This window comes from Fusarium odoratissimum (assembly GCF_000260195.1).
Source record: "Fusarium odoratissimum NRRL 54006 unplaced genomic scaffold supercont1.3, whole genome shotgun sequence".
NCBI classification, from domain to species: domain Eukaryota; kingdom Fungi; phylum Ascomycota; class Sordariomycetes; order Hypocreales; family Nectriaceae; genus Fusarium; species Fusarium odoratissimum.
Window position 1 is genome coordinate 1959524 of NW_022158689.1, and position 24552 is coordinate 1984075.

The 24552-nt window shown below is 49.9% G+C and overlaps 9 protein-coding genes across 16 annotated transcripts; 3 read left to right on the forward strand and 6 right to left on the reverse strand.

Annotated features, from left to right (window-relative positions):
• Positions 1–82: 82 nt before the first annotated feature.
• On the forward strand, positions 83–2588 carry FOIG_03072 (uncharacterized protein). Its single transcript, XM_031200714.1, has 2 exons — positions 83–1627; positions 1734–2588. Exon 1 carries the CDS (start codon positions 186–188, stop codon positions 1578–1580), a length of 1395 nt encoding a protein of 464 aa, XP_031070482.1. The 5' UTR covers positions 83–185; the 3' UTR covers positions 1581–1627; positions 1734–2588.
• On the reverse strand, positions 110–3945 carry FOIG_03073 (DNA polymerase alpha subunit B). 2 transcript variants are annotated; one of them, XM_031200715.1, is made up of 3 exons: positions 3310–3945; positions 1930–3259; positions 110–1878 (listed from the first exon to the last, which is right to left on the reverse strand). In XM_031200715.1, exons 1-3 carry the CDS (start codon positions 3777–3779, stop codon positions 1708–1710), a joined length of 1971 nt encoding a protein of 656 aa, XP_031070483.1. In that variant the 5' UTR covers positions 3780–3945; the 3' UTR covers positions 110–1707. The 2 variants fall into 2 exon arrangements, with proteins under 2 accessions (XP_031070483.1, XP_031070484.1); XM_031200716.1 differs by having other exon boundaries at positions 110–3259.
• An 80-nt stretch (positions 3946–4025) lies between these two features.
• Positions 4026–9322, reverse strand: FOIG_03074 (uncharacterized protein). 5 transcript variants are annotated; one of them, XM_031200721.1, is made up of 4 exons: positions 9064–9080; positions 8984–9000; positions 8188–8910; positions 4026–8137 (listed from the first exon to the last, which is right to left on the reverse strand). In XM_031200721.1, the coding sequence occupies exons 3-4, from the start codon at positions 8297–8299 to the stop codon at positions 4380–4382; spliced, it is 3870 nt and encodes a 1289-aa protein (XP_031070489.1). In that variant the 5' UTR covers positions 8300–8910; positions 8984–9000; positions 9064–9080; the 3' UTR covers positions 4026–4379. The 5 variants fall into 5 exon arrangements, with proteins under 5 accessions (XP_031070489.1, XP_031070487.1, XP_031070488.1 ...); XM_031200719.1 differs by lacking the exon at positions 8984–9000 and having other exon boundaries at positions 9068–9322; XM_031200720.1 differs by lacking the exon at positions 8984–9000 and having other exon boundaries at positions 9064–9309.
• Positions 9323–11625, reverse strand: FOIG_03075 (uncharacterized protein). Of its 2 annotated transcripts, XM_031200723.1 has the most exons (3): positions 11332–11625; positions 9521–11277; positions 9401–9454 (listed from the first exon to the last, which is right to left on the reverse strand). In XM_031200723.1, the coding sequence occupies exons 1-2, from the start codon at positions 11455–11457 to the stop codon at positions 9889–9891; spliced, it is 1515 nt and encodes a 504-aa protein (XP_031070491.1). In that variant the 5' UTR covers positions 11458–11625; the 3' UTR covers positions 9401–9454; positions 9521–9888. The 2 variants fall into 2 exon arrangements, with proteins under 2 accessions (XP_031070490.1, XP_031070491.1); XM_031200722.1 differs by having other exon boundaries at positions 9323–11277.
• On the forward strand, positions 11617–14618 carry FOIG_03076 (small nuclear ribonucleoprotein Sm D2). The gene is made up of 4 exons (XM_031200724.1): positions 11617–11835; positions 11890–11922; positions 11997–12254; positions 12329–14618. Exons 1-4 carry the CDS (start codon positions 11813–11815, stop codon positions 12369–12371), a joined length of 357 nt encoding a protein of 118 aa, XP_031070492.1. The 5' UTR covers positions 11617–11812; the 3' UTR covers positions 12372–14618.
• FOIG_03077 (dihydroxyacetone kinase) lies at positions 12469–14645 on the reverse strand. The gene is made up of 2 exons (XM_031200725.1): positions 13126–14645; positions 12469–13077 (listed from the first exon to the last, which is right to left on the reverse strand). The coding sequence occupies exons 1-2, from the start codon at positions 14396–14398 to the stop codon at positions 12611–12613; spliced, it is 1740 nt and encodes a 579-aa protein (XP_031070493.1). The 5' UTR covers positions 14399–14645; the 3' UTR covers positions 12469–12610.
• A 1395-nt stretch (positions 14646–16040) lies between these two features.
• On the forward strand, positions 16041–18434 carry FOIG_03078 (uncharacterized protein). The gene is made up of 3 exons (XM_031200726.1): positions 16041–16758; positions 16809–16913; positions 16964–18434. Exons 1-3 carry the CDS (start codon positions 16674–16676, stop codon positions 18163–18165), a joined length of 1392 nt encoding a protein of 463 aa, XP_031070494.1. The 5' UTR covers positions 16041–16673; the 3' UTR covers positions 18166–18434.
• Positions 18435–18458: 24 nt separating this feature from the next.
• On the reverse strand, positions 18459–19776 carry FOIG_03079 (uncharacterized protein). The gene is made up of 2 exons (XM_031200727.1): positions 19480–19776; positions 18459–19428 (listed from the first exon to the last, which is right to left on the reverse strand). Exons 1-2 carry the CDS (start codon positions 19555–19557, stop codon positions 18652–18654), a joined length of 855 nt encoding a protein of 284 aa, XP_031070495.1. The 5' UTR covers positions 19558–19776; the 3' UTR covers positions 18459–18651.
• Positions 19777–20388: 612 nt separating this feature from the next.
• FOIG_03080 (uncharacterized protein) lies at positions 20389–24407 on the reverse strand. 2 transcript variants are annotated; one of them, XM_031200728.1, is made up of 3 exons: positions 24193–24407; positions 21131–24108; positions 20389–21070 (listed from the first exon to the last, which is right to left on the reverse strand). In XM_031200728.1, the coding sequence occupies exons 2-3, from the start codon at positions 22861–22863 to the stop codon at positions 20878–20880; spliced, it is 1926 nt and encodes a 641-aa protein (XP_031070496.1). In that variant the 5' UTR covers positions 22864–24108; positions 24193–24407; the 3' UTR covers positions 20389–20877. The 2 variants fall into 2 exon arrangements, with proteins under 2 accessions (XP_031070496.1, XP_031070497.1); XM_031200729.1 differs by having other exon boundaries at positions 20389–24108.
• Between the last annotated feature and the right edge of the window lie 145 nt (positions 24408–24552).

Genomic DNA, 24552 nt, shown 5'->3' on the forward strand with positions numbered 1-24552 from the left:
ACACCTTATACGAATTAAACAGGCTATAGATACTTAAAAGCAACTATATCCTCGAGATGGTGACTATACAGGGTAGCTGACACGATAAGCTTATCGTGCCGAGACCCATTAATTTATTCACTACCAGCCTTCAACGTCACGAGCATGCGTCGCATCCTCAACCTCATCCTCAGCGTTCTATCACAATGCCACCTAAACGAATGACAGCAAACCCGGTGAAACCCGCGCGTTATCGCGCTGGTAAGCCCACAGGAGCAGAGTCTGACTCAGATTCCGACGCGAGCGAAAACGAAGAGTCTAATGAGCCAGCGCTTCCACCTCCACCAAAAGCGACCAGCGCGGGCAAAATTTCATCAGGCAGCCTAGGAAAAGTCGACCTCAACGCTCGAAGGAAAGAAGCGGAAGCTGCCGAAGAACGGAGACTTGCCAAGGAAAAAGCTGAGCGCCTCGCTGCAGAAGAAGGTTTCGTGACAGAGGAGGAGGAAGAAAGTGAAGAGGAAGAAGACGACGATGAGGAGGAGGAAAGTGAATCCGAAGAAGAGAGCAGCGAGGATGAAGCGCCACGAAGATTAATGATTCGGCCCAAATTCGTACCAAAGAGCCAAAGAGGAAATGCTAAGACTCCTGCGCAAGAAGAGGAAGAAGCACGGCAGGCCGAAGAAGAGGCCCGCAAGAAAGCCGCCGACGAGCTTGTGGAAGAGCAAATCAAAAAAGATCTTGCCGCTCGCGCAGCAGGCAAAAAGCACTGGGATGACGACGAGAACGAGGACTCAGATGTGGATACAACAGACGGGCTAGATCCAGAGGCTGAAGAAGCAGCTTGGCGCGTTCGCGAACTCAAACGTCTGAAGCGCGCCCGCGCTATTATCGAAGAGCGTGAAAAGGAGCTTGCGGAAGTTGAGCGTCGACGTAACCTGACCGAGGAGGAAAGACAAGCCGAAGACGAGGCGTTCCTGGCACAACAGAAAGAGGAAAAGGAGGGCAAGGGCAAAATGTCATTCATGCAGCGTTATCTACACAAGGGAGCATTCTACCAGGACGAGATGAAAGCTGCTGGTCTGGATAAGCGAGATATCATGGGCAGTCGTATCCAGGACGACGTGCGGAACCGTGAGGCCCTTCCCGAATACCTGCAGCGTCGCGACATGGCCAAGCTGGGCCGTAAAGGTGCAACAAAGTACAGGGACATGCGTACTGAGGACACAGGCCGATGGGGAGATATCGGCGATGGCCGAAAGAGAGACGGCGGACGATTCGAGGAAGATGAGCGTTTCAGACCCGACGATGACAGGTTTCGTCGCGACGAACGAAGCGCAGGCGGCGCCAATGCCATTCCTCTGGGTGATCGCAAGAGAGACGACCGAAATGAGGGAGACAATGGTCACCGAGATCGAAGAGATAGGGATAGGGACTCTTATCGATCAAGAGATGATGGACAAAGTCGACGAAGATCACGGTCACGGTCACGTTCGCCACGACGCGAAAATGATAGAGATGATTACCGGCGTCGTAAACGCAGTACGTCACGCGACGACGAGCGGTATGAGAGCGACAAAAGACGCAGGGTGGATGCCAGATAAACTCGCCCTGCTCTTGTTATACTATTAATAATACCCAAACAACCATGGTATGTGCCTTGCATTTGGCTTCCTTTTTGACGTGTCTCGTGAGATTACATATAGCACTGGACTCGTACCCAGCTATGCTCTATATTCTGACAATCTCTACGCGAGCACGATCGTATATTTGATGGCCCATCACATCTTCGCCGCTTCCATTTGATACTGGGGGAGGATATAATGTCATTCGTGCATAGGTACCTGCGCCGCGACGCTTAGAAAGGTAGCCAGGATTGATAAGGAGGACACTCTCGACGACCTAATGTCCAGTTAGTAAGAATGAAGACAAAAAACGAGCCAAGAGACGTACTTTTGCAAATGGAGGTAGCAAACTAGGTACAATCATGACATCTGGCCTGACATTCACCATCTCTCCCAGTTCAAGATAGCTCAAATCTAGAGCAGCGCCAGTAGCCAAACCATCTTCCGTGCCAGTCTTAGGTAGCTTAGAGCGATCTGTAGGAGGAAACAGCGGGAAGTAATGTCGCTGCTCAACTAGGTACCGACACAACCGACTCATGAGATCAGTGCCAGGTTGTCCACCACCACGAGACACAACCTCTTCCGAGCGGAGCTGGGAGAGGATATCCTGCGATGAGACACCAAGGACAAGTTCGTTGATCGAAAGAGTCATAGGGTTTGTGACAATGCGGACCATTTTGGGAAGGCCGAGTTCCTTACGAGGAATCGAGTCTTGAGGCCATGAGACATGTTTTGACAATACGTCCCGGACGGACGGGACAAGGATGATGGTGATCTGCGGGTTGGAGGCTGCAAGGCGGTTGAAAGCGGGAGCAACAAGGTATTTGAATACTGTCGCCATAGTAGCTGTATCAGGGTCAAAGTTTGCCTCTTCAGGAAGATCGAAATCTCCCGTGGCAATAAGAGGATGATCGATATCGAGGAACGGTCCTGTGAGGACAAGCGCATCTGCATAGGTATCACCTGCTTGACTGCACAGCGCATGAAGTGGCTCGAAATCGAGATTATCGTCGGCAGTATAAGGACCAGAGGCGTAGAGAATGTTCAAAGGTGCAGGTTCTGAATCTTCGTCCATAGCATCAGGACCACCACGAAACCTCTCACGATGCCCCTCGAGCGCAGAAGGCAAAGAGGCAGCACTGGGAAGTAGAGGAACCTCGAGAACCTCTTTCACGACAAATTCGTTCCCTGAGGCGTTGGTACCCCGAAAAGCGACGATTTGGCCGGGGAAAAAGCTCCATGAGCGGATGTTGTCCACTTTTAGGGGTACCCGTAAGCCCATTCCTGTTCGTCTGGAGGTTTCCAGTACCAGTGACGCAGCATTTAGTTTTCCTTCTGAGGAGTCAGAAGCGATACGGCCAACAGCCACGACCTCCGTTGTACTTTGCGCAGCGGCACTACCGAACTCGTTCTCATCGATCTTATGATGTTGCTGAATAAGAGCCATGAAGTTATCAATCCGGTCGTCGAGGATTTCGCTGGCCTCGGAAAGTTTCATGGCCAATGGCTTGTATCCCAGCTTCTTTTGATCTGAGGCGGCTGTGAGCTTTACTCGAGGCTCGGCAAAGGGCGCAATCGGTGGTTCGGCTGCATTGAGGCGATCGTTTAGGATTTCAACAGTCTCTCCTGGATTTGCTCGATCACTGAATGATGTGGGCCTGGATAATGTTAGCAAGGCGGAGGCAGTTGGTGAGACGAAGTAACATACGGTAATCCATTTAATGACTTGAGCTGCTCGTTCATACCTGTCGCTGGCGAGCTCATCAACCCCTTTGGCGTCTCCGTCTTTCTCTTAACAGCACTGCCACTCGCAGCACCCCTATTCAACTTTGCCCCCGACGCTGGAGTGCTGGGAACAAGCCCATCTAACATCCCAAAAACATCGCCGCCCTTTGCCGTGCCTCTCGGTGTGTTGGCGACCTTTCTCTCGGTCTTGACCTGGACTTTTCGATGGCTGTTTTCGAGCTCATCTTGAATGCTCTGCTTGAGGTTCCGAAGAACTTCAAGACTTAGTGCCTGAGCATCAAGATCCAGTTTTATACAATACGACTCCCACTTGAAAAAGAGATCCTCGGCCGAGAGGCCATGAAGGCGCATAATGGATTCTAGTTCGCTGAGGACATCAGGCTCAAGCGGCTTGTTGGGGGAGAATCGGCTTTCAATTTCGTCGGCCATCATGGGCGATAATAAACCTCGACCTGGGTTGTTCGTAGCAACTCGAGGTTTCCAGCAAAGACAAAGGTCGTATATGGATTAAAAAGATCGCATTGGTGCAGGTCAAAACGTCTGGAGGGGTCTAGATGTGGGCGCGACCAGACGCGTCGTATCATAGGTAACTAAATTCCAGACCGCGTTAAGTGGTCAGAAACTAATGGTACAGTGCTACCAATCATGCACACGGTCAATTTTCTATAAAATGGGCTGGCCTTATCATGATTAGAACGACTAACTAAGAATAGGATATAGACAGTCTATGCAGATATACCGGGATTTATCAAAATTATACTTAATTAATCAGTCATTGCTTTCTTATGCTGCAATTTGCTTCTAAAACAGGCATTTCTCAGCCACTATCAAGGTATCGTATCCGCTTGTGAATAAGTAAGCGCCGTTACTTTCGTGTAGTTGTCCAAACGCCGTCTACTTGGCATAAGCCTGTCCCAGAAAAATCAACTATTCGTACCGTCATGCTCTTCATGGACCTGTTGATCAACAGTGCTGTAAAAAAGAACTCGAAAAACAAGCATTCGAAGCAAAAAAAACGTCTATAACCATTCTTTACTTCTCCTTCTCCTGGACAGTACTTTTGTGTTCAATACCGCCCCATTCAGCCCAGACATTATCTGAACCGCCGTAGGCGAAGTTCACATGAACATCTTTGGGGGAAGAACTGGGCGCAATGCCGTCGGTGCTGAGAAAACTGCCAAAGTCACCTAGACTGACAGGATCTGTATCTAGCAATGGTAGCGTGGAAAAATCCAAATTGCTACTCGCTAAGTCAAAGTTTGGCTCAGAGAGCAACTGCGTTATAGTTCGGCTCAGGGGGGTATCGAGAACGCTTTCCAGCTTGCTCTCTAGATTTAGTCGTGGGCTGCGCCTAACGCTCGCAGGACTTCTGGTCGGCGTTCTTTGTAGAAGCGCCTGTTGGCTGGGAGACAATAAATCTCTTACTGATCGAAGAGACCGTGAGACACTGCGTGTGATAGGTCGATGACTGGGTGTTGGGCGTGTCGGGGTTTTGAAGAGAGCCGAGTCAGCATCGGCCTTGGATTTGGGCGGCGGCGTGGAAGGACGAACTGGGCTGTTAAACAACGCCTCTATGTCATCATCCATGATGAGATCTTCGTTCTGAGCATCGCAAACTGCATTCTCCTTTCCGCAGATTTCCTTGTTTTGCCGACAATCTGCTGTCTTAGTCACGTTGGCATCGATCTCTCCCAAGGTCTTCGGTGTACCCTCCTTACGGGGTGAAGGGAAAAGCAGGCGTCGAGTGCTTCCCAATTCATCATCAAGGTCCATCTCAATGGGACTGTCAGCAGTCCCGGTACCTCTGGAAGCCCGGGAATGGGAAGAGCCTGGTACTGACTGGCTCATGTTCTTAGTATGACGCCCATCAGCCGCCAGTAAATGAAAGACATTTTGCATGGCTGCATCTTCATCAACTCGTGATCCCATAGAGACAACATCAGGCTGCTTAGGGGATGAACGCTCGACTGGTCCAATGGAGTCTGTGACTGGGAACGCTTCTGAAGGAGGATGGGGCGCCGAAGAACTCTTAGTACGGGCACGTTTTGCCTGTGACTCAGGGCCCGCGGATCCCCGCTTCTTTCGACTCTGGCCTAAAAGCCCATTATCCCACTTGTCCTGTGGACGGTGGTTGTGATATTTAGACATCCATATACCGCAAGGATTACAGAGTAGTTTCTCTGACCAGTCACTTCGATCATCATCAAAACCAAGGGCTTTCTTGATAAGGCGATGGGACAGGGGGTTCTTGTCCTTATCCCGTTTCAGAATCTCAATGGCAGTAACCCGGCCAGGCTTCTCTGAGTACTCCACGTTCTCTGGTACGCCGTCATGTTCCTGAACCCAAATCTTGCGCCAGGTCGGGGTCTCAATGGCACCGCAGTTAGTGCAGAACGGAGGCATCTCGCCAGCTGCGATTGCAGATTCTAGCCTCTGTTTAATGGAATCCTTCTTGATTTGGTTCTTGTTGGATTTACAGGGCGGGGACGAGGGCATAGGAGGGAAACCGCTCTGCGGAAAGATTGCCTCTGACAGGGTAGGTAGAGTGTTTGTGATCAAATATGTCTCAGGCGGTCCCAAAGGGTCACTGGTAGCAATCGGTTTGGGAACGCTGACCGATTTGGAACGGCGAAGACAAGTTGTGGTATCTGTGGAAGCGCGAGGCGGTTCCGCAAGGACAGACTGTGATAGAGAAGATGGCCCGGCAGGCTCGCTTGCCGGTACAGATGGCAAAGCTAGAATCCCTGCGGACTGTGATCTGCCGAGTGGTCGCGAGGGCCGGGGCTTTGGTGCGATGACGCGAGAACTTGATTTTGAAGTAGGTAAAGATCCTTCAGTAGATTGGTTAGTTGAAATTGAAGTATTAGGCTCAGAAGAACTAGAGACTGCGCGCACTAATTCAAAGAGGGCATCTTCTTCCATTGCCTCCATAGCTTGGTTGCCCTGCATTTGAGTAGAATCGGGTAGCGAGGATGCAGTGGTAGGGACTGGGCTATCCTTTTCTGCAGCATCTGTGGTGGGAGGAGGTGTCGGTGCATAGCTTCGTGGTTGTTGTTTTGAGCCTGCAGGTCGTTTCTGAGAGGAATTTCGAACTAATCTAGGTATGGCAACTTTCTTCGCGGTAACGGGTTCTGATGGAGGGGGCCCAGCAGGAGTTGAGGTTGGGTAAGGGGTGTTGAAGTTCTGGATATGAACGAGCCCTTGACCTTCTGGCCCGTCTTCGATTCTGAACACTTGAGTTGGAATTCCGGTATTATCCACGTCTTCCATCACTTTTTGTGTCTTAGGCTGGCTATAAGTCTGACCCTCTTTGGCTGTTGGTAAGACAGGCTCATCCAGTAAGTCATCTGTTTCATTCTCCGCAAAGCTCGATATTTGCCGTGGTAGGGAGGGCATTGGTGGCAAAACAGGACTGGAAGGAGGGGGACTTGACCGCATGAAGGATGCTGTTCGTGGCATAGGGGGAGAAGACCGTATGTCCTGCGGGCTATCCTCTGAAAAGGCAGGAGTTTCGACAGGCGATTCTGGAGAACGGCCATCCTCTTGACTCGGGGACAAGGCACGAAGGGGTCTCGGGGGTATTTGACTGCTCAGAGTAGCACCCAGCTCCTTGCGCATCGAGGATTCCCTCCGAGGCTTGACGCCTTTGGGGCCACCCTGGGCAGGGCCGTTCAGGGGCCCTCCCTCGGGAACGGGAGTAGGAGCCCGGGGAACTTCCTGTAGATGATTCCCAGCGACCGCCTCATTGTTTGCGTTAACAGGACGGAAATTTCGAAGAGAACCAGCGGTACTAGCAGTGACACGTAGAGATTCCGGACCCGAAGTGAATGGGTTAGGAGTAGCCTTTTCGACCTTCATGGGCTTGGCTCTTTTCTTGACTGGCACTGAGCCGCCATCCTCGCCCTCGGTGCCGTCTTCGTACCCTGATGTGTTTCCTTCGGCAGGCTTCTTTCGCGGCCTACCGCGAGGCCGCCCTGTCGGCGGCTTTCTATTGCGAGAGCTTCTGCTAGAGGGTCTTGACGTAGAAGCGGCGGTCGTTGACGGAGGGACGGGCATGGGTGCTATGCGTTGAACATCCGATCCTGAGTTGGCTTGACTAATCGCGGGATCTATCGAATCTCGTCGTTCAATTGTGACAGGAGGTGGTGCGCCTTGAGAAAGCGCAGGTGATGCCACTCGAGACACATGTGCTGTGTGTCCGATATGAGGGTTGGCCTGGATGAAAGAGCTCCATTCTGCGGCACCAGAAGCCACGGCCATTTCAGCAGAGCGAGAGGGTGGCAGAGAGGCAGGCTGCAGTGGAGCGGGTCGTAAAGGCGTGGGTTGCATAGGGTGAGGTGGCATCTCAACGGGTGGGACGTCAACATTTGGTTCTCGTCTTTGAAGCCTAGAACCGACTGTGAACTTGAGCTTGACTTCGAGTGTCTCGCGGTTTCCTCCTCCGAAGACGGCAAGCAAGTTTTTGGTGACACGTCCAGTTACCATTTTGGGCGACTGAGACAGCCATTCACCACCACGCATGGAATCGAGTGCCCATGATAGCATGCCTTGTCCAACCAACGGGGTGTCTGGTTCTGAATAATCGAGTGCGTAAATGGTGTAGTCGCCCTCACTATCTTGATTTCCGAGTTCTGGGCTGCATTCGGTGATTGCCTGTAGGCACGCTCGCAAGTCGACAATGCCAATAGAGTTCTGTTCATCGAGAGGAATCGTTTGAACGAAGAGGGTTTGCGTTGAACGAGCAAGGCAATTGACTTTGGCTTCCTTGTCAAATGTATAATGCACCTTGACTGCATATCGAGTTAGCAAGGTAACTACCAGACGCATCGATTTTGCATACGACCCATAGGCCTCACTTGGACGCCTGCTTCATTTGTTTCCACGCTCTGTTGCATCGTCTGACCGTTGTGATTCCAGCCGCCTTGAATAGGATTGGGCATTTGTGAAGCCATGGCGGTTAGTCCCCTGAGGGGGGAGGTCAGAGATGGCGGTTAAAGAATCAATCGTGAATTATGTCGTCGTCGTATATGGTGGGTTTATATCATGTAAGTAGAGACAAGGCAGCGACGGCCGAGAAGAAAGAAGTAAAAGGTCAAGAGGTGAAGTTTGGCAGTGGGTATTTCAATGATGCGTAGGAAATACTAGTGGGGAGGTTTAATGTTTGAGCTCGTTGGCCGGGACGTGATATCAAATTCGGGAGGCGGGCGTCATGTTCGTGACGCGCTCTAACCCGCCAAAGTCGCGTCGTGAAGCGAAGGTGGATCAAGTTAAAGTGCGTGCCGATAGTCTTGCGCGCTGGCTAGACAACGAGACAATAGAGAATAAAGTGCAAAAGGGGAAAAGATAGTGATGGGAATGCGGGTTATGAGAGATAAGAAGAACTTGAACCAAACCCCCAATTTGAAGCCTCAATCATAAAAAGTGACAGATGCTTTGAATGTGTGTTGTGATGCAGCTTCAAAGGCGTGTTCCGCTTGAATGAAACTGAAGAAAAGATGGAGGGTCGCCGTGTCACTCCAGTGGTTGATGAGCCAATAACCCCTGTCAATTACCCTTTTAGTGCCTGCAGTCAGTGACGTGAGTTAGCGCAATCTTCGCCTTCTAGACGCGCCGCCCGGCGGGTGGTGGGGGTCTACCGGAGCGAGATCCATCTCTTCCGACACGGACCGGTTCAGTGGGGCCGGATAATGCAAGTTGAAGTTGGAGCAGAACTCACGTGCCTTGCTATCTCAAGCGAAACCTTTGTTTGCTTGTCTCAATGGAAGTCGTCGCACTTTTGAAACGGTACGTATCTTTCTAGTTGGTTGCGAACCTGAATCTTTTCGCAGGCTGTTTTGCTATGGCCAACCTAGTAACTGCCGACTTGCTTCGATGACGGGAAAATGGGTAGAAATGAGCCAGAGAAAGACGGGGATGTCTCGTCTTTCTTTCGAGGCTCTTCTTGCAGCGGGACACTGTCCCTTTTATAATCTTGTCCTCTGCCTGAGGTCATCTAATAGACTCTATCGGGTGCCTGCCTACATGAGACAGTTTGCTAACTGGATCCTCTTGCTGGTCCTGTTCCCTTATCTCCGCATTTCGTTTGTTTCTATCTCTCCTGTCTGTATCTATCCATCCTTTTATTAGCCCTGTCTGGAAAACATGAGTTGGTGTTTCTTCTTAGGCTTACATACCCGCCCACCTGGCCCTCCACTACCTGCATCTGCCCCTCTTTGGTCATTGGTCATGTCCCTAAACAAAGTCGCTACAAAATGAGACTTTTCAGCCATCGTTTCACCTCTCACCAAAATAATTCTTGTTGTTTTCATCCCAACCCCACTTCAAGTCTTTCGGTCGCCACTTTCGCCATGATCATTCTAGACTTCATGAGCGGTATTGTGACTCCATGTGGGAGGACAAAAGCATCATCTATTTTGAAGCACATTTCTCTTATCGCTTGATATCATCACAATTCATCTATCAGCACACGCACTACATAATTTACATCTCGTAGTGGCATCTATTTTTACATTTTATTCAAGCATTGGTAGCACGCGAGGAATTATAGTCGGCTTCCAGGGAGCGACTCATCCGCCATCCAAACAGCTTTGCCTTGGTCATCCACTGCCGTCTTGCGAGCGATAATCTCTCCGGCGACCTCAGCGATGCCTTGGCGACCGTTGCGCGAGGACACGATTTTGTTGGCCAGCTGCTCCTGGGTATATGTGCCGCTTGACAGAACCTGCTCGATCTCTTTCTCGGATGGCACACCAAGTTCCCGGTGAGGGTATTCCTTGAATGTGCGATCGGTGAAAAGGGCTAGTTCATTATTGGAGTCGTACTCAAAAAAGGGCTTGGCCACGTTTGTGCCTCCAATCGCCTCGAGGGACTCAGGCTGCCACTTGGGCGCCTCCTTTCGGATGAGCAGTGCTGATACACCCTCGGTGAAGTCGGGATGCTGCATGAACTTGGTGGCAATCTGGTGCTCCCTCTTAAACGTTTCAGCGATATCCCACTCACCACCTATACGCATCTGGCGAAGAGCCACATGCACAGCTGTAGGTGATCGCTTGTGTAAAGTCTTGAGCTGCTTCTGCGCCCACTCCTCAGTTGGACCCCGCTCGGCCTGCAAGGCAGCAATGATCTCACTGATGGTGTGCTTGTTAAAGCATCGGTCGATTGCCTGGCGAATTTCGCCGCTCAAGGTTATGGGCTGGTCATATGGCAGACCGGTACAGAATTCTTCAAGAGTTTGGTTGATGAGTGCCAGTCGTTCAGGCAAACCGTCGCTGTCCCGGAACCGTAGTTCGGCTAGGCGTGCCTCTAGATCAGGCAAGCTGGTTGAATGCAGGTAGTGGGTGGCAATACCCGAGTAGAAGACGTTGGGACCAGTGAGTCGCTCGCTAGTAAGCGCGAGGTAAGTCCCGACAGATCCGTTCATTCGAGGAAGGAAGAACGAAGCGCCGACATCGGGGAAGAATCCAATTGTAGTCTCGGGCATCGCAAAGACAGTCTTCTCGGTCGCGATTCTGAAAGGAGCATGGGTACTCAAACCAACACCACCTCCCATAGTGATACCATCCATGAAAGCGATATAGGGCTTCTTGTATGTCGCAATGTAGTGGTCCAGCTTATATTCGAGGGCGAAGTATTGTGCCGACTTCTGCCAACCGTCCTCACTCTCCGAGTTGAGCTTGGCGAGCGCAGCGACGTCACCTCCAGCGCAAAGGGCCTTTTCACCAGCACCCTTCATAACGACAACGTTGGCGAGATCAGACTTTTCCCATTCGATTAGTCGGGGCACAATCTTTCGGATCATCGAGGCATTGAGTGAGTTGAGCTTCTTCGGCCGGTTGAGCATGACGGTTCGTAGACCATACTTGCTCTCGAAAACTACATCATTTGGATCATCGTTTCTCTTCTCTCGGATATTGGTGGCCTCGGATGAAAGCTATGATATAGAATTAGAATTCATAGCAATAAAAAAACGGCTAATTGTGTTCACCTGTCGTGCACCGAGCGAGGAGCTCAGAATCTTTGATTGCTGGACCATGTTGAAGATTCTTGGTGAGCTCCGACTTGCAACGTTAGCTGAGGCACCAGCTCGGACTGTCAAAGTTCGAAATGTCATTGTATGGGAAGAAGAATTAGCGATGCGCACATGCGATCGACATGCCCATCGAGGTGAAGAAAGAGGGGGTATATGATGGCTTTGAAGTCTTGTCCGAGGTCCGCGGCAATGCTTTTTCAACCGTCCGCAACAAGCCGCCTAAGCCCAAAAACCCATAACTAGGTTAGCAGCCACACTTTTTGGTGGAGGTATTGCTGTCTACAATCGTCACATGACTTCTCATGAAGCTCGAAAGATGGACCCACACTAGCAGCCAGCCAGACACGTGCTCAACTGGTCGCAACTTTTTGAGCTATCTGGGCTTCAGCCTTGCGCGCCGTCTCCAACATCCCAAAACTATCAGAATATATTCAAGATGTCGACGGACCCCAAGATTCAGTACGTCACAACCAGCTCTACTCTGCAGTCTCATATTACTAACAGACAGATTAGGGAGCTTCTCAGCAAGTCGCGCAATGAACTCACGTACGTGACGGACATCTCTTCCTCTTCGTCCAGCCCCGCGACAAGTCCTCGATTGCTAACACATCATCCTCTAGTGAGTACGAGATTGCCCAGCTAGAAGAACACGAGTTCTCTGCCGGCCCTCTATCTATCCTTCAGACGGCCGTTCGATCGCACGTGCAAGTGCTCATCTCCATCCGCAACAACCGTAAGCTCCTTGCGCGTGTCAAAGCCTTCGATCGCCATTGCAATATGGTGCTGGAGAATGTAAAGGAGATGTGGACGGAGACCCCTCGGTTAGCAAACGGGAAGAAGGGTCGCCCAGTGAACAAGGATCGATTCATCAGCAAGATGTACGTCTACAACACAATAACTTGTCAATTAGCGGTGACACGAACATCAAACTTGATTACTGACTTTACCACAGGTTCCTACGAGGCGATAGCGTCATTCTGGTTCTTCTCAGCTAATAATTATTTCGGTCATGGTTTTGGGGCGGTGTGAGCTCGAATTTAAGAATGGGATGTTTGTATGTCTTACGGGCAAGACTCACAGGGACTCCATAGGCGTTGAAAACATGTTGATTTTCGCATACCATATTTGTTCATTACACGTGTTATCAATATTTGCACACTGCCGAGTATCTCGACCTTACTGGCTTACATCTCCATCTTCGACCTCGAGGCAGAGGCAGAGGTCGTAAGACTGCCTAACTGCTCAAGCCCAGGAAGAAGCTGGCCAATCCCCAGGCTCCAGGATCGGGAACCTCCTGATAGCCACTACCTCCGATATAGACCGTCCGACCCAGGCTGGCTTGCATACCCTTGGTCTTATTAGCCCCCTCCAGTGCTGCGTCAGCTGCGTTCTTGACGTCTCCTGTCTGGTTGAGAGCTTCCACGAAGGGATGAAGGGCGTCGACCAACGTCCGATCTCCAGGACGAGCAGGCGTGTACTTAGCCAAAGCATCGCTACTCATCTTGAGGGCCTTGGCCCAGACTTCGGGCGAGGCCGTGCCGGGTGACAGCTCACGAAGAGCATGAACCAAGGCGTTGAGGAAGATGGCATATAGAGCCCCAGAGGTTCCATCCATGGCTGTTTCCACGATTGTTACGATTGACGAGAGATCCACCACAACGTCGCCGGTAAGAGGTTGCTCGTCAATGTGCTTAAGGATTGCTGTATTATGTCAATAAATGTCTGGGGGCCATGATGCGTCGGACTGACCTTCAGCGCCTCGTTTCAACCCGATTCCACAATCGCCATCTCCGACGATGGTATCGTAATGGGTGACCTCTGGCTCGGCATCAATCACTTTTTGCAGGCCCTTCTTCAATACTGCTTGCGCGGCACTAGGGTCTGTTTTTAAACCACTAGGCTTGATATCCCCTGTAGCACCAGCGCGGCCTGTTCTTGTATTGGTATTCTTGGTTTTCCAGGTGCCGGCCTGAACGGGTGCGGACCATCCAACCACCTCACTGGGAGCATCAAGCAATTCAATCATGCTTGGAGCTTCGAAATCAGGCGAAACCACATTAAGAAGGGAAATGCTGAAGCCGAGACCGTTCAGACTGGTCATGAATGTTCCACTGAGTATTCTCACGGGCCGGATACTGTAATTTGACTCAAGCTGACTCGCAACTTCTGCAGTGATGCCGCCCAGCTCAAGAACGCTGACTCCTCCCAGGTTGTTGATCATGAGAACAACTTCTCTGGAATTAACGTCCACAAAAGCTCGATCCTTGTCTGCGGTGTCGAGTAATTGCTTGAGCATTTTACTTACGAGATCAGGTAGTTCAGCCTTCTCACGGCCAGAGCCGGGTTCATTGTGAATACCCATTCCCAGCTCCACCTCGTCTGCCGCAAGACTGCCCTCTGTATCGACCTTTCGCCCAGGAACATGCACATGTTCAAGACTGGCGCCCACACTGACGAGGTTGTCTGCTGTCAGTTGTGCATATTTGGCAACCTGATCAAGTGGCTTTCCTAGAGCTGCGAGGGCACCTGAGATTTTGTGAACGAGAACTGTACCTGCAATTCCACGACGTCCAACTTTTCCGGCCTTTGCACGACCAACACCAACATCGTCGCCAACAACCACCATCTCAACCTCAAGCCCTGCAGCCTTGGCCTTTTCAACAGCCATACCAAAGTTGAGGACGTCACCGGTATAGTTCATTACGGTGACCAGGACGCCTTTTGACGTATCGACACGAGAGGTAATTGCTGTACGTATTTGTTCTGCTGAGGGAGATGCGAAGATGGTTCCAGCTACAGCTGCGGAGAGCATGCCTTGGCCCACCATGCCGGCGAAGGAGGGCTCATGGCCGGAGCCACCACCTGAGATAATGGACACTTGTGCTTTGGCATTGGAATCAGGACGACGATAGATGACTTTGAAGTCTGGATCTAGGGCGAGCGACGGATTGGTGAGGGTGAGACTATGGAGAGCTGAGGAGACGAGGTGGGTTGGGTCGTTGACAAAGTGTTTGGCTGACATGGTAGTGGACGGATGGAGCGAGATGGTCAACCAGTATTATCGAGATGAGATGAAATGGTTCTTAATTAAGAAGATATTATTGATCAATTGGGTCTGATTTCTGAGTGATTCAAGCTTCTTAAGTACCAGCTGCCAAGATAACCGCCACTATGGAAGTGGCAATCAGGTGAGGTTATGCTGGCTGTATTCAAGCGATGAAGGATGGATGAATGGAAGCCCATACCGAGCTCAAGTGGGGGAATCGCGGGGTTTGTAGCGGGGTTGGAGCTGTGAGGCCGGGGTAGGGAATATGTCACGGGAGATGCCATCCATGGATATTGGGTATTCGGTTTAGGTATACCGAAGTTCTGCCCACTGTTAATGAGCATGTTGCCATTGGCTTGCAATCATGAGACTTGTAGGAGGTGGGCATATCGGATGTTGGTGATGGAGTTGTTGAGAACCACGCAGTTCCTACGGAATGTACAGACTGGAAATGGGGTGGAGTTGAGTCAACTGTTAGGCTTCAGACAGACATGGGAGGCTCAACAAGTTGTATTAACTGCATTGTTCAATGGTCAATGGTCAGGGGGCAATACAGAGGCGGCATTGCATGCACATGCGTGTAACCACCGGCTTTCCTATTCAAGTAATATCCTGAGGTTCGTTACAACCTGATAGCTTGTGGACCGTGTTTTTATAAGCTTAAAAGAAGCATTTCAACCCAGCCAAGGAATGACCATTGCTAATATGTAAGCCCAGTGATTGATCAGCTAACAACAAAGATTAAAAAAAGCAGAACCGTATTTACGCCCTTATTGGTGTATTGTTCTCCGAGGAATAGGGTGAAAGAGAATGCAAGTATGATAGAATGGCTTGCAGAACCCAAAGCAATGATGGCAATAATATGAAGCTGTGTGGGCTTTTTGCGTTATCTCGTGATGCAATTCTGTTTTAGAATGTTGAATGCGTACTTTATAAATGACATCAGACCCATTAATTCCTATTCAGTGTAAGACGTCCTGGGTTACTAGTCCAAATGACAACAAGTCGAGATCCTTGATAGCTTTGCAACATCCTGCATGCTCTACAGACAGTAGATGAAGTTCAGCTCCAGTGGCTGAAACAATTGTTTAAACTGGAAACCAAAGCTCGTTATAGATAAAGAAACTGTCTATCATGTGTACGCGTCAGGATACAGTACATACGCATGCTCGGTCAGACACAAGTTACGCAGGCAGGGATAATTTTCCGGCAGCGTTCCCACATACCGCTCCACCCATACAGTATCCCTACCACAGTATTTCGAGAATTTCTTCAACGGCGCACGCTAACGCGGGAATAAAATAACCCTAAACCAAATAATTAAACAATGAGTTCCGTGATCCCGGCTTGGCTAACTCGCTAAGTAAAGATCGAATTGCCTTTCCTGGAAACTGAAACACACGCGCCTCATCGACTATGTAGGTATACGATGGTTGCCATACGGAATGATGGTTCTTTCAGTCTCGGCCGAATTAAAATAGATGCTCCATAGTTTCTTATCCGCTCTTCAGGTCATGCAGAAAAGGGATTGAGCCAACGATTGGATCGTGCTGGCTCCAGGAACCGCATTTATTCCAGGAACAAATGGAGCACTGCTGACACTCGAGACGATCATAATCAGGTACTGTGCAGTGCATTGCATATCTGCTTGCGTACCTCTCACCTTGCTCTCGCATTCCGTTTCTCGTGACAGACTCGAAGTCTTAACTGTCGCCTGTGTAAACCCCCTGACGATCCACGTTCCCGTAGGATCCATGTTGTTGCTCCGCCTCAAAGCACAAGCACAAGCATCACATCGCATGGCCCCGATGAGCCCGAGCCATGATGGGCTGTCCTTGGACAAATTCATTTCCAAAGGACCCTTCCTTCCAACTTTCAGTGGAGTCCCTGACGTATCGTCCAACATCAATCAATGTCAGTAGTGGCCATGCCCACAGCAAAAAATTGGGGTGTTTCGAGCATCCATCCCCCTTCTTGCCATGCCAATTTTAGAAGGAAGGACATCTTCTCTTTCTGCATACCGATTCCCATTTCATTAACGTTTTCTTTCGTTGTTCTTGAGCTACTTAGGTACTCTCTTTTCATCTACGTGGTTGGATATTTCTATCACCATATATCGTTGAATTCATTCTTGGCGACGCGTCTAAGTGGGATACACGAACCGAGCTTGGCATCAAGCAGGGTCCAGTCCATCTGTTATTCCCGTCTTGTCTTTGTCTTGGTATTCCGAGTTTTGGGTTAAGCTGCCAAGATGCATTCATTACTTCGAGCAACTACTGCGATACTTGGCTGGGCAGCAGCTGTCACTGCCTACGACGTAACATGGGATGACAACAGTAAGGTTTATTTTCATCGACAAAGTAGTGGAACTAATGCATTGTGGTAGAATCCATCGAGAAGGCCGCCGGCCAGGCAGCTTTTGGCTTGGTATCATACTACACAGGAAACAACACTGGCGATACACCAGGAAACTTGCCAGATCCTTACTACTGTAACTCTCTCATACCAATCGAGCCATAAACATTTACTGACCATTAACAGGGTGGGAGGCTGGCGCGATGTTCGGTACTCTCGTTGATTATTGGTGGCTCACCGGTGACGACTCTTATAACACAATCACAAAACAAGCCATGATTCATCAAGCCGGCACAGACGGCGATTACATGCCCGATAACCAGACAATGACCGAAGGAAACGATGACCAAGGCTTCTGGGCAATGGCTGCAATGTCAGCAGCTGAGCATCAGTTCCCAGATCCTCCTGAGGACACACCCGGATGGCTCGCTCAGGTTCAAGCTGTCTTTAATGAGTACGTCAGTCGCTGGGACGCAGACTACTGCGGTGGCGGTATGCGTTGGCAGATCTTTAAGTGGAATACTGGTTTCGACTACAAGAACGCTATCTCCAATGGCTGCTTTTTCAATGTCGCCTCTCGGTTAGCACTGTATACGGGTAACGACACTTATGCGGACTGGGCTGAGAAGTTGTGGAAGTGGCATGAGGATTCTGGCATCATCACCGATAAGTTTGCAGTTCAGGACGGTGTTCACATCAGCGATGCTAAGGGAAAGAAATGTACCGATATAGATAAGACACAGTGGTCTTATAACACGGGAATCTTCCTGCACGGCGCCGCGGTCATGTATAACCTTACCTCGAGCGATAGCTGGAAGAAGCGAGCAGACGGTCTCCTCGATGATGTTTTCAACAAATTTGTTAAAGATGAGATCATCTACGAGCAGTTTTGCGAGCCTCACAAACAGTGCAGTCAGGACCAACAGAGCTTCAAGGGGTATCTTGCACGGTGGTTGGCAGCCACCACGCAACTTTATTCTTCTACAAACGACAAGATCATGAAACTCATCAAGACAAGTGCCCAGGCCGCCGCTAAAGTCTGCACAGGCTCACCCACAGAGGGTTACAAGGGGCCTGCAGGCACAGCATGTGGCTTCTCTTGGACGACGGGTAGCTTTGATGGCTCTGTTGGAGTTGGTCCCCAAATGAACGCCCTCTCGATCCTCATGTACACGCTGGTGGAGAGTGCCAAGGGGCCTGTCACCTCGAAGACCGGTGGAACGTCCAAAGGAAATCCTGGCGGTGGAAATACGGACATTAACGACAATGATGGAACCCCTCCATTGAAGGACATCACGACGGCTGATAAGGCTGGCGCCGGTATCCTGACGTTCCTGTTCCTTGCCGGTGTCATCGGGGGTGTTTCATTCTTGGTCATCGACTTTTAGACTTTTTAAACTTCTATAGTAGGGCATGGCGTTGAGAGGCGGTATCTGTTATATTTATTGTTTTGAGGCGTTGAGAGGTTGCTAGATTGGATACCTTGCACTTTACTTGGCCTCAGACTTGTAAGTCAGGCTGCAGAGTTATACTCACAAATCTTATTGATTGCGTTGCCTATGTTCATGAACCCGCGATGACCCATTCAAGAGCTTCCATATGCCCATCTGTTACTTGTAGTTGCTTGCTTTTAGCAAATCTTATTCTCAGACTGCGCTTCGTAGCGATGAGAACCAGATTCTTGAGTTTCAGATCCAAAGGAACCTTTGAGTAATGGTTATCGATTCTTGGTGTAAATATGCCGTTCATTCAGCCCTTTTCATTTAAGATCTTATGGTTAAAAACAACCTTATCAGTAGATGATCCAGATCGAACTCAGTATCTCCATCCATTTAATGCTCAAACTCCAAACCAAGAAACAGGACTATTTTACACTATTCCGTGTCCTTCAATCTACCATGCTCGTCCCTGGACATCCTTGCATATTGCGTCTTCAAAAGGGGAGTATCTGCACTGACAAGGGAGTTAATCCACCTTTTCTCTTCCTCGCCCCCTTCTGTCGTCTTCACCGTCGCATGGCCCATCAGTACCGGATGACAATTAACATAGACGTTCTCATACTCGCGAGCCGGCACGTTAAACGTTTCGTGAAAGATCCCCACATGCTTGAGCTTAGACTTATTGACGTAGTCCCATGCCTTCCGGTGTAATTCGTCATGTGCGAAGCGGTGCAGACTCTCTATGTCACGAAAGTAGTAGATCAGAAGAAGGGTGTTATTGCTGCTCTTTTCATCTCCGCGCCATGTTGAGGAGCTCAGCATACCATATTCGTCTCGTTTGGAGGCAAGATCATTATGCATAGCCATGAAGTACTTGCTAATTTGCTCCATGCCTGGTGCTGCGAGACCGAGAGGGTGGTTGGCCTGGATTCCGAGATGAAAGACTACAACGGGGCTTGCTCCGGGAGTTGAACCAAAGGATCCAGTAGAGAAAGGGAGCTGTGCGGTGGCACGACCTGGTACGACATTCTTATTATACTCATTGGGTTTTGTGCTATAAAGTTGGATCGTGGTTGTGACAATGGAGTTGAACAAGACGGCCAAGGGTGGTACGACCGCCCAACGGAGAGGAAGAACAGCACAGAGGGCAAGTTGGATGAACGACCCAACGACTACTGTAGTTTGAGGTTTGAAGCAGTCTTTGAGCATGAACTTATCATGTGTCAGTTGAGAATAAGTATGACAACAGGGCTCATGACTTACAAGCATCCCAGCTGTTGAGGCAAATGTCAGAGGCCGGGAAGTTGGCTCCATTTTGGAACGGAATTCCGATTTCTTCATCTTGTGGTTGGTTAAGTCGTTCAACTCAATTAATTGACTGCCAGAGTCAGAAGAACAACATCAAGTATCAAGGGCGCGTGGTTTATATATAAACTGTTCTTCCTACAAAGGTGGTCCAGCCACTGCCACATTATAAAAGTCCCAAGTCACAAGGAACATGTCTCAGTAATACGTTGATGAAGCGAATGCGAGATCCAGAAGCAGCAATATGCTTCGATGATACTGCATACAAAGACTAACGTTGGTCTGGCCAAGTCACTCTCGGTGGTGGTGGCTTGCTCGCACTCGCTTAATGCTCAAAATCTCCGATGAAAGGTGCTTAAGTATTTCTATCAGTTGACCTGAAAATATACTTTTGCCAAAAATAAATCGACAGAGGCATGCTATTAGCCAAGCTCGGAACGAGAACTTGCATTGCTCCAGCCAAGTTTTCCGAACTCCATTGGTTATTGTAATCACGACTGCAAAAACGCGAAACATCGGACTGTTTATTTGACCGTGTGCTCACTGTGCCCCGACCTTATTAAGTCCGTTGCCCGACGAGCTCTCTGTGACTTCATGTTTACGCCCTGCTACTGCAGGATCACTCACACTGCGGATAATCTCCACCGTTTTGAGCTGCGTCGTCCCCATGTCCAAGATCGAACCCATCTCCACTCCTGGCTGCCCCAGCAACGAACAATAGATCGAGTTCTTAAAGACGAGTCCGGCGGTAGATCTGCGTACTAGCCGAGACTCGATAAATCTAAGACACGAATGCCCTGCTAAATTTTTTTAAAGAACAGTGAGAATGTGCTAGCGGGCGAGTCAGAAGCTCTTAAAGTGAGAATGTTGCCTGTCGTTTAAGTCATGGAAAGATGAGCAATGTTTCAAAGATTTAATAAACTACGAATTGACTTAGAATGTGACGGTTCCCTAGTCGTCACTCATGAGGGTCGTCTCACTATCATAATCCTAAATAACACCAAAAACCCAAATTGCATGTGCACAGATTCTCAGACGATACGTCCAAATAACCGACACACAAGCCATACAAGAAGAGATACAACCAACAGAAATAGCAAAATAACTCTCGCAATATGAGATTCAAACAAGCCCTTCCAAGAGTGCCAACAACGCGCAACGAAATGGGATCCATTACTTGCAAACTCCATCAGGGGCAGCCGAGCCTCTTTTTCTTTCTTCGTCATCAAATACCGGTCTGTGATACCGAAACTGTGTACGCCTTGCCATTTTTATGTAAAGAAATGTGTGCAAATCGCTTCAAAAGTATGTTCAACATAATATAGATGCGCTGCGAAAAGTCGGGGCAAAGATTGTCTAAGCGGTGTTTTCCTTGTTTTGTGTCTGATGAGGATAGTTGGGGTCCGTCAGGGACTTCTCCCACTCATCCATCAGGGTTGTCGCGGTGCGTTTGATGTTACTGGGCGAGAACTGGTTGACGATATTGGGTAGAAGCTCTTCTAGCTTGGGAGAGAGCAAAGGGGTTTCGTAGCCGGTCGACTTCTTCTTACTATGCCAGGTTAGCATCTTCACTTACAATTCATCTCAATTCCAATGCCAAGTGACTTACGAGGGTGAGTCCGCAGGTTCTCCCTCATCTGAAGTAGCAGACATATCGTCCAGTCCACCGCTGCCAATAGTAGATCCACTCCAGCGAGACGTCTTGGAAGATGAGGCCGGAGATTCCCAATTAGACCAGTCGTTATCATCCATCGAATCAAATCCAAGAGGCTGCCAAGAGAAAGACTTGTTCTTGGACTTTGTTTTGCTCCGAGCAGGCAGTTCGGGCCTTTTCGATGCTGTGCTTGTCGAGGTCGAGGATTTGGTCTCAGTTGTATCCGAGTTGTTGTGAGGTGGTTCAAATACTGTGCTCACTTTGGGCCGTAGCGGACGATTCGGTCGTATGGTATCCTGGTTTCGATTGGCTTCGCCGCGTTCGTTGACACTGTTGGAACGAATGGGCTGACCATTGATAGGCTCATCCCCAACTGTAATCTGGCGTATGTCCTCGACAAAAGCCCTGAGGCCCAACTTAAAGTCCTCGACAATCTGTGGAACAGCCGGGCCGTTTTGTTGTGTGCGTGGCTGCCACGAGGCACGCTTAGATAAATGAGGGTTTGTTAATTGAGCGGTCCTGCGCTCTATCGAAGGTAATTTCACTTGCTCGTGCTCGTGATCGCGATCCTGGTATAATGAGAATCCTGCGTCTGGTTTCGCCGGCGATAGCAGAGATAGGGTTCTTGTATGCCCGCCACGGAGGACCCTTCTTCGGTTGGGAGTCGCTGGGTTCTGAGTCTGCTGTAACAATTTCCTGCGATCTGAGTCGACACTTCGCCGGATAGATGCAGCATCATCTTCTGAAGACAAAATGGGACTGCGAAATGCCTCAAGAGGGATGGTGTCGCCCTTCTTCTCTTGTGCGGTCCATTTCTTCTTGAGCAACGTTAGATCTGCCTCGGCACGCGACAATTCCTCACGCAATTCGAGCACACGTCTCTCCTGAGCAGCAATTGCGATGATAAACTCATTTGCGTCAGCAGGAGTGGCAATGCCAGATTCGATTGGTGTTGGGGGGACTGATGACATGGAAGCAGAAGTCGGTGTTGGTCGGGAAGGGTCGCTTGTAGGGGGTGCAATTGGAAGCGTCAAAGAGAGTCGATTGACCTGGCGGTTCATGCTGGATACACTAGACTTGGCACGAGCGTGGCCACGTCTGAAAGGAACGCTCTCGTCCTTTGAAGCCGGTCGGGAAGGCATTGCTGCTGTTGAAGTCATGCTGCCGTGGCGGTTGTGTGAGGAGGAATTCAGGTGTCTCGGGTTGGACCCCTGAGCCAGGTCACGAACAGGAGCGTACCTGGGGTTGACAGACGCAGCGACACCGACAGTGGGAGAAGCAGTAGCAGAAATGGTCGAACTAGGGGCTGTCTCAAAATTTGAGTTGGATGGAGTGGTGGGAAGAACTAAATCCGCTGGCAGACGGTCGGCAACTGAGTAGCGTCGACGGATAGCTTGTTGTTGCGAGGCCATGCCTATTAACTCGTAGGGATTCGACTTATTGAAAAGTAGGGAACGGAGGCCGAGCACTCTTCGGCGTTTATGCAAATTGAAATGTAACTGAGAATGGAAATGAGTGGCTGGAGCTCTTCGGGCTCTGAGGCGCCGCAATCTAGCAGCGGCTACAGCAGCAACAGCGGCTCTGGTAGTGAGCGCTCTATGGTGTAACTGTGTCAGATGGCGGTGATCATCGAAGAGAGCGAACGAGCAACGATGGACAACGCAGATTTGAAAGAGAAAGCCAGTCATCAGAATAAGGAGAGAGAGGCGAGTCCAAGGTGGATTGTGGGTGGCTTAGTGGTGTATCAAGTTTCGCATGGGGTATGGCGCCAGCCGGGGTGGATTTTGGTGGAGTGTCCACCAATTGCTCAGTGGTCGTCGTCGTAAATAGAGCCCTGCAGGCGTTCGGTAGCATGCCCCTAGATCCCCTAACTTGGATAGACGTTGACTGGGCTCCTTAGCACAGCTGGGCGGGCGTTGAACCAGGCGGGGGGCGGTTGTCAGGAGAATAGGAGCAGTGGAACACCATTGGACGCTGGGGAGGACGCAGGAACTTCTCGAATTAGGAAGCCAGGGACGATGAGGCTTGCCGGGGGCCAGACGCGAACAAATTGACGAATCCCAGTAAGGGACAAGATGACGTTAAGCGGATGGGGCGGACGATAAGGAGCCGTTGAGTGAATCAATTGTCGTCGACAAAGTGAGACTGTATGAGATAGAACGAAGATGATATAAGAGGAAAGAATAATGATGAAAAAGAGGGTTGACGGCAAGAAAACGACCGAGATTGTAATGAGCGAATATTCCCGAACAGGCGTTTACGGGATGCAAATATGGAATGTCGAAAAAGCAAAGGAAACAGGATGTTGTTGATACGCAATTCCGGGAGAATGGCTAACTCGACGGCAGCCCTGTCAAGGTAACTGGAGCCGCGAACAAGTATCCGTACGTCTCAGTAGGCGAGTGGTCCTGTAATTGAGGATATAATGCGTGTAATACTCGGGACGCGTGAACTTGATCATGGATTAAGGCCAGGCAAGGTAAAGTATTGGACATGAATTGTAGATGTTACTGCAGCAGGGTCTCGTGTGTTGGAAATTGGGGCATGTTTGTTTACATAGGTAGTTATGGAGGGAGGCTCATAAATCAATCAAATGGATCCTCGGTATCCATCAAAACACCATGCCATGCCAGTGCCATGCGAACTGACCCAAAATCTTGCACTTACGGCCCAACCCGCAGGTCTCACTTACAGGTTGTGACAATCGCACCACCTGACCCCGACAACCAGCTGTCGCTGCCCCGTTTTGCGCCATCCATCGAGCGAGCCCAACGCCTTGTGGGAAGTGGACCACATCCCCAGTTTGACTCACAAGGTCGGCCATCTCAACTTCTTGGTTTCAACTTTTTCGATGCTCGATTCATCAGACCGCCCCGTTGATACGCTCTCCTCTGACCCGTTGTCAAGAGCACTGCCAGCTCGACAGGCTACTACTGCAGCTTGTGCGTTAGATCATTTCTTGTTAGGCAAGGGTTCCAAGAGGACGACAAACGAGCGTCTGCGCTGCCCGTAATTACCTTTGTCAAACAAAGTTCTGATATCTCTTTGCCATCATTGGCTGCTTGGTACTGAAGCATCATGGACTGACTGACCTGGCTGACGGGTCGACGTTTGTCACGACGATAGAGAATTCGTTCCCGTGACCCTGTCGTCCAGGGTCAGGGGTCTTTGCCCTTTTTGTCTTTGCGCCTGCAGCGGACCTTGCATTAAAATTGCAGATCGAGGAGAGTTGAGCACAATTCTGCACCGTCACCTATGCTGCACGTAATGACTAGTAGGTTCGTAATAATTGCACTCGTAAGCTGACTTGCATATCTGATTGACTATTGCTCTTTTGGGCCATCCTTCCATTCCAGACTTCTAGACTTTCTAATAAT

What these genes read in the sequence shown, in the direction of transcription:
- FOIG_03072 (XM_031200714.1), top strand. Translation starts at nt 186, where the DNA reads ATGCCACCTAAACGAATGACAGCAAACCCGGTGAAACCCGCGCGTTAT.
- FOIG_03073 (XM_031200715.1), bottom strand. Translation starts at nt 3,779, where the DNA reads ATGATGGCCGACGAAATTGAAAGCCGATTCTCCCCCAACAAGCCGCTT. An exon ending in AAGTCATTAAATGGATTACC is followed by an intron (nt 3,260 to 3,309) that starts GTATGTTACTTC and finishes AACATTATCCAG; the next exon opens with GCCCACATCATTCAGTGATC. An exon ending in TGCTACCTCCATTTGCAAAA is followed by an intron (nt 1,879 to 1,929) that starts GTACGTCTCTTG and finishes ACTGGACATTAG; the next exon opens with GTCGTCGAGAGTGTCCTCCT.
- FOIG_03074 (XM_031200719.1), bottom strand. Translation starts at nt 8,299, where the DNA reads ATGGCTTCACAAATGCCCAATCCTATTCAAGGCGGCTGGAATCACAAC. An exon ending in CCAAGTGAGGCCTATGGGTC is followed by an intron (nt 8,138 to 8,187) that starts GTATGCAAAATC and finishes CTCGATATGCAG; the next exon opens with TCAAGGTGCATTATACATTT.
- FOIG_03075 (XM_031200722.1), bottom strand. Translation starts at nt 11,457, where the DNA reads ATGACATTTCGAACTTTGACAGTCCGAGCTGGTGCCTCAGCTAACGTT. An exon ending in CCTCGCTCGGTGCACGACAG is followed by an intron (nt 11,278 to 11,331) that starts GTGAACACAATT and finishes TCTATATCATAG; the next exon opens with CTTTCATCCGAGGCCACCAA.
- FOIG_03076 (XM_031200724.1), top strand. Translation starts at nt 11,813, where the DNA reads ATGTCGACGGACCCCAAGATTCA. An exon ending in TCGACGGACCCCAAGATTCA is followed by an intron (nt 11,836 to 11,889) that starts GTACGTCACAAC and finishes CAGACAGATTAG; the next exon opens with GGAGCTTCTCAGCAAGTCGC. An exon ending in GATCGATTCATCAGCAAGAT is followed by an intron (nt 12,255 to 12,328) that starts GTACGTCTACAA and finishes ACTTTACCACAG; the next exon opens with GTTCCTACGAGGCGATAGCG.
- FOIG_03077 (XM_031200725.1), bottom strand. Translation starts at nt 14,398, where the DNA reads ATGTCAGCCAAACACTTTGTCAACGACCCAACCCACCTCGTCTCCTCA. An exon ending in GTTGAAACGAGGCGCTGAAG is followed by an intron (nt 13,078 to 13,125) that starts GTCAGTCCGACG and finishes GACATAATACAG; the next exon opens with CAATCCTTAAGCACATTGAC.
- FOIG_03078 (XM_031200726.1), top strand. Translation starts at nt 16,674, where the DNA reads ATGCATTCATTACTTCGAGCAACTACTGCGATACTTGGCTGGGCAGCA. An exon ending in CGTAACATGGGATGACAACA is followed by an intron (nt 16,759 to 16,808) that starts GTAAGGTTTATT and finishes GCATTGTGGTAG; the next exon opens with AATCCATCGAGAAGGCCGCC. An exon ending in CTTGCCAGATCCTTACTACT is followed by an intron (nt 16,914 to 16,963) that starts GTAACTCTCTCA and finishes GACCATTAACAG; the next exon opens with GGTGGGAGGCTGGCGCGATG.
- FOIG_03079 (XM_031200727.1), bottom strand. Translation starts at nt 19,557, where the DNA reads ATGAAGAAATCGGAATTCCGTTCCAAAATGGAGCCAACTTCCCGGCCT. An exon ending in CCTCAACAGCTGGGATGCTT is followed by an intron (nt 19,429 to 19,479) that starts GTAAGTCATGAG and finishes ACACATGATAAG; the next exon opens with TTCATGCTCAAAGACTGCTT.
- FOIG_03080 (XM_031200728.1), bottom strand. Translation starts at nt 22,863, where the DNA reads ATGACTGGCTTTCTCTTTCAAATCTGCGTTGTCCATCGTTGCTCGTTC. An exon ending in GAACCTGCGGACTCACCCTC is followed by an intron (nt 21,071 to 21,130) that starts GTAAGTCACTTG and finishes AACCTGGCATAG; the next exon opens with TAAGAAGAAGTCGACCGGCT.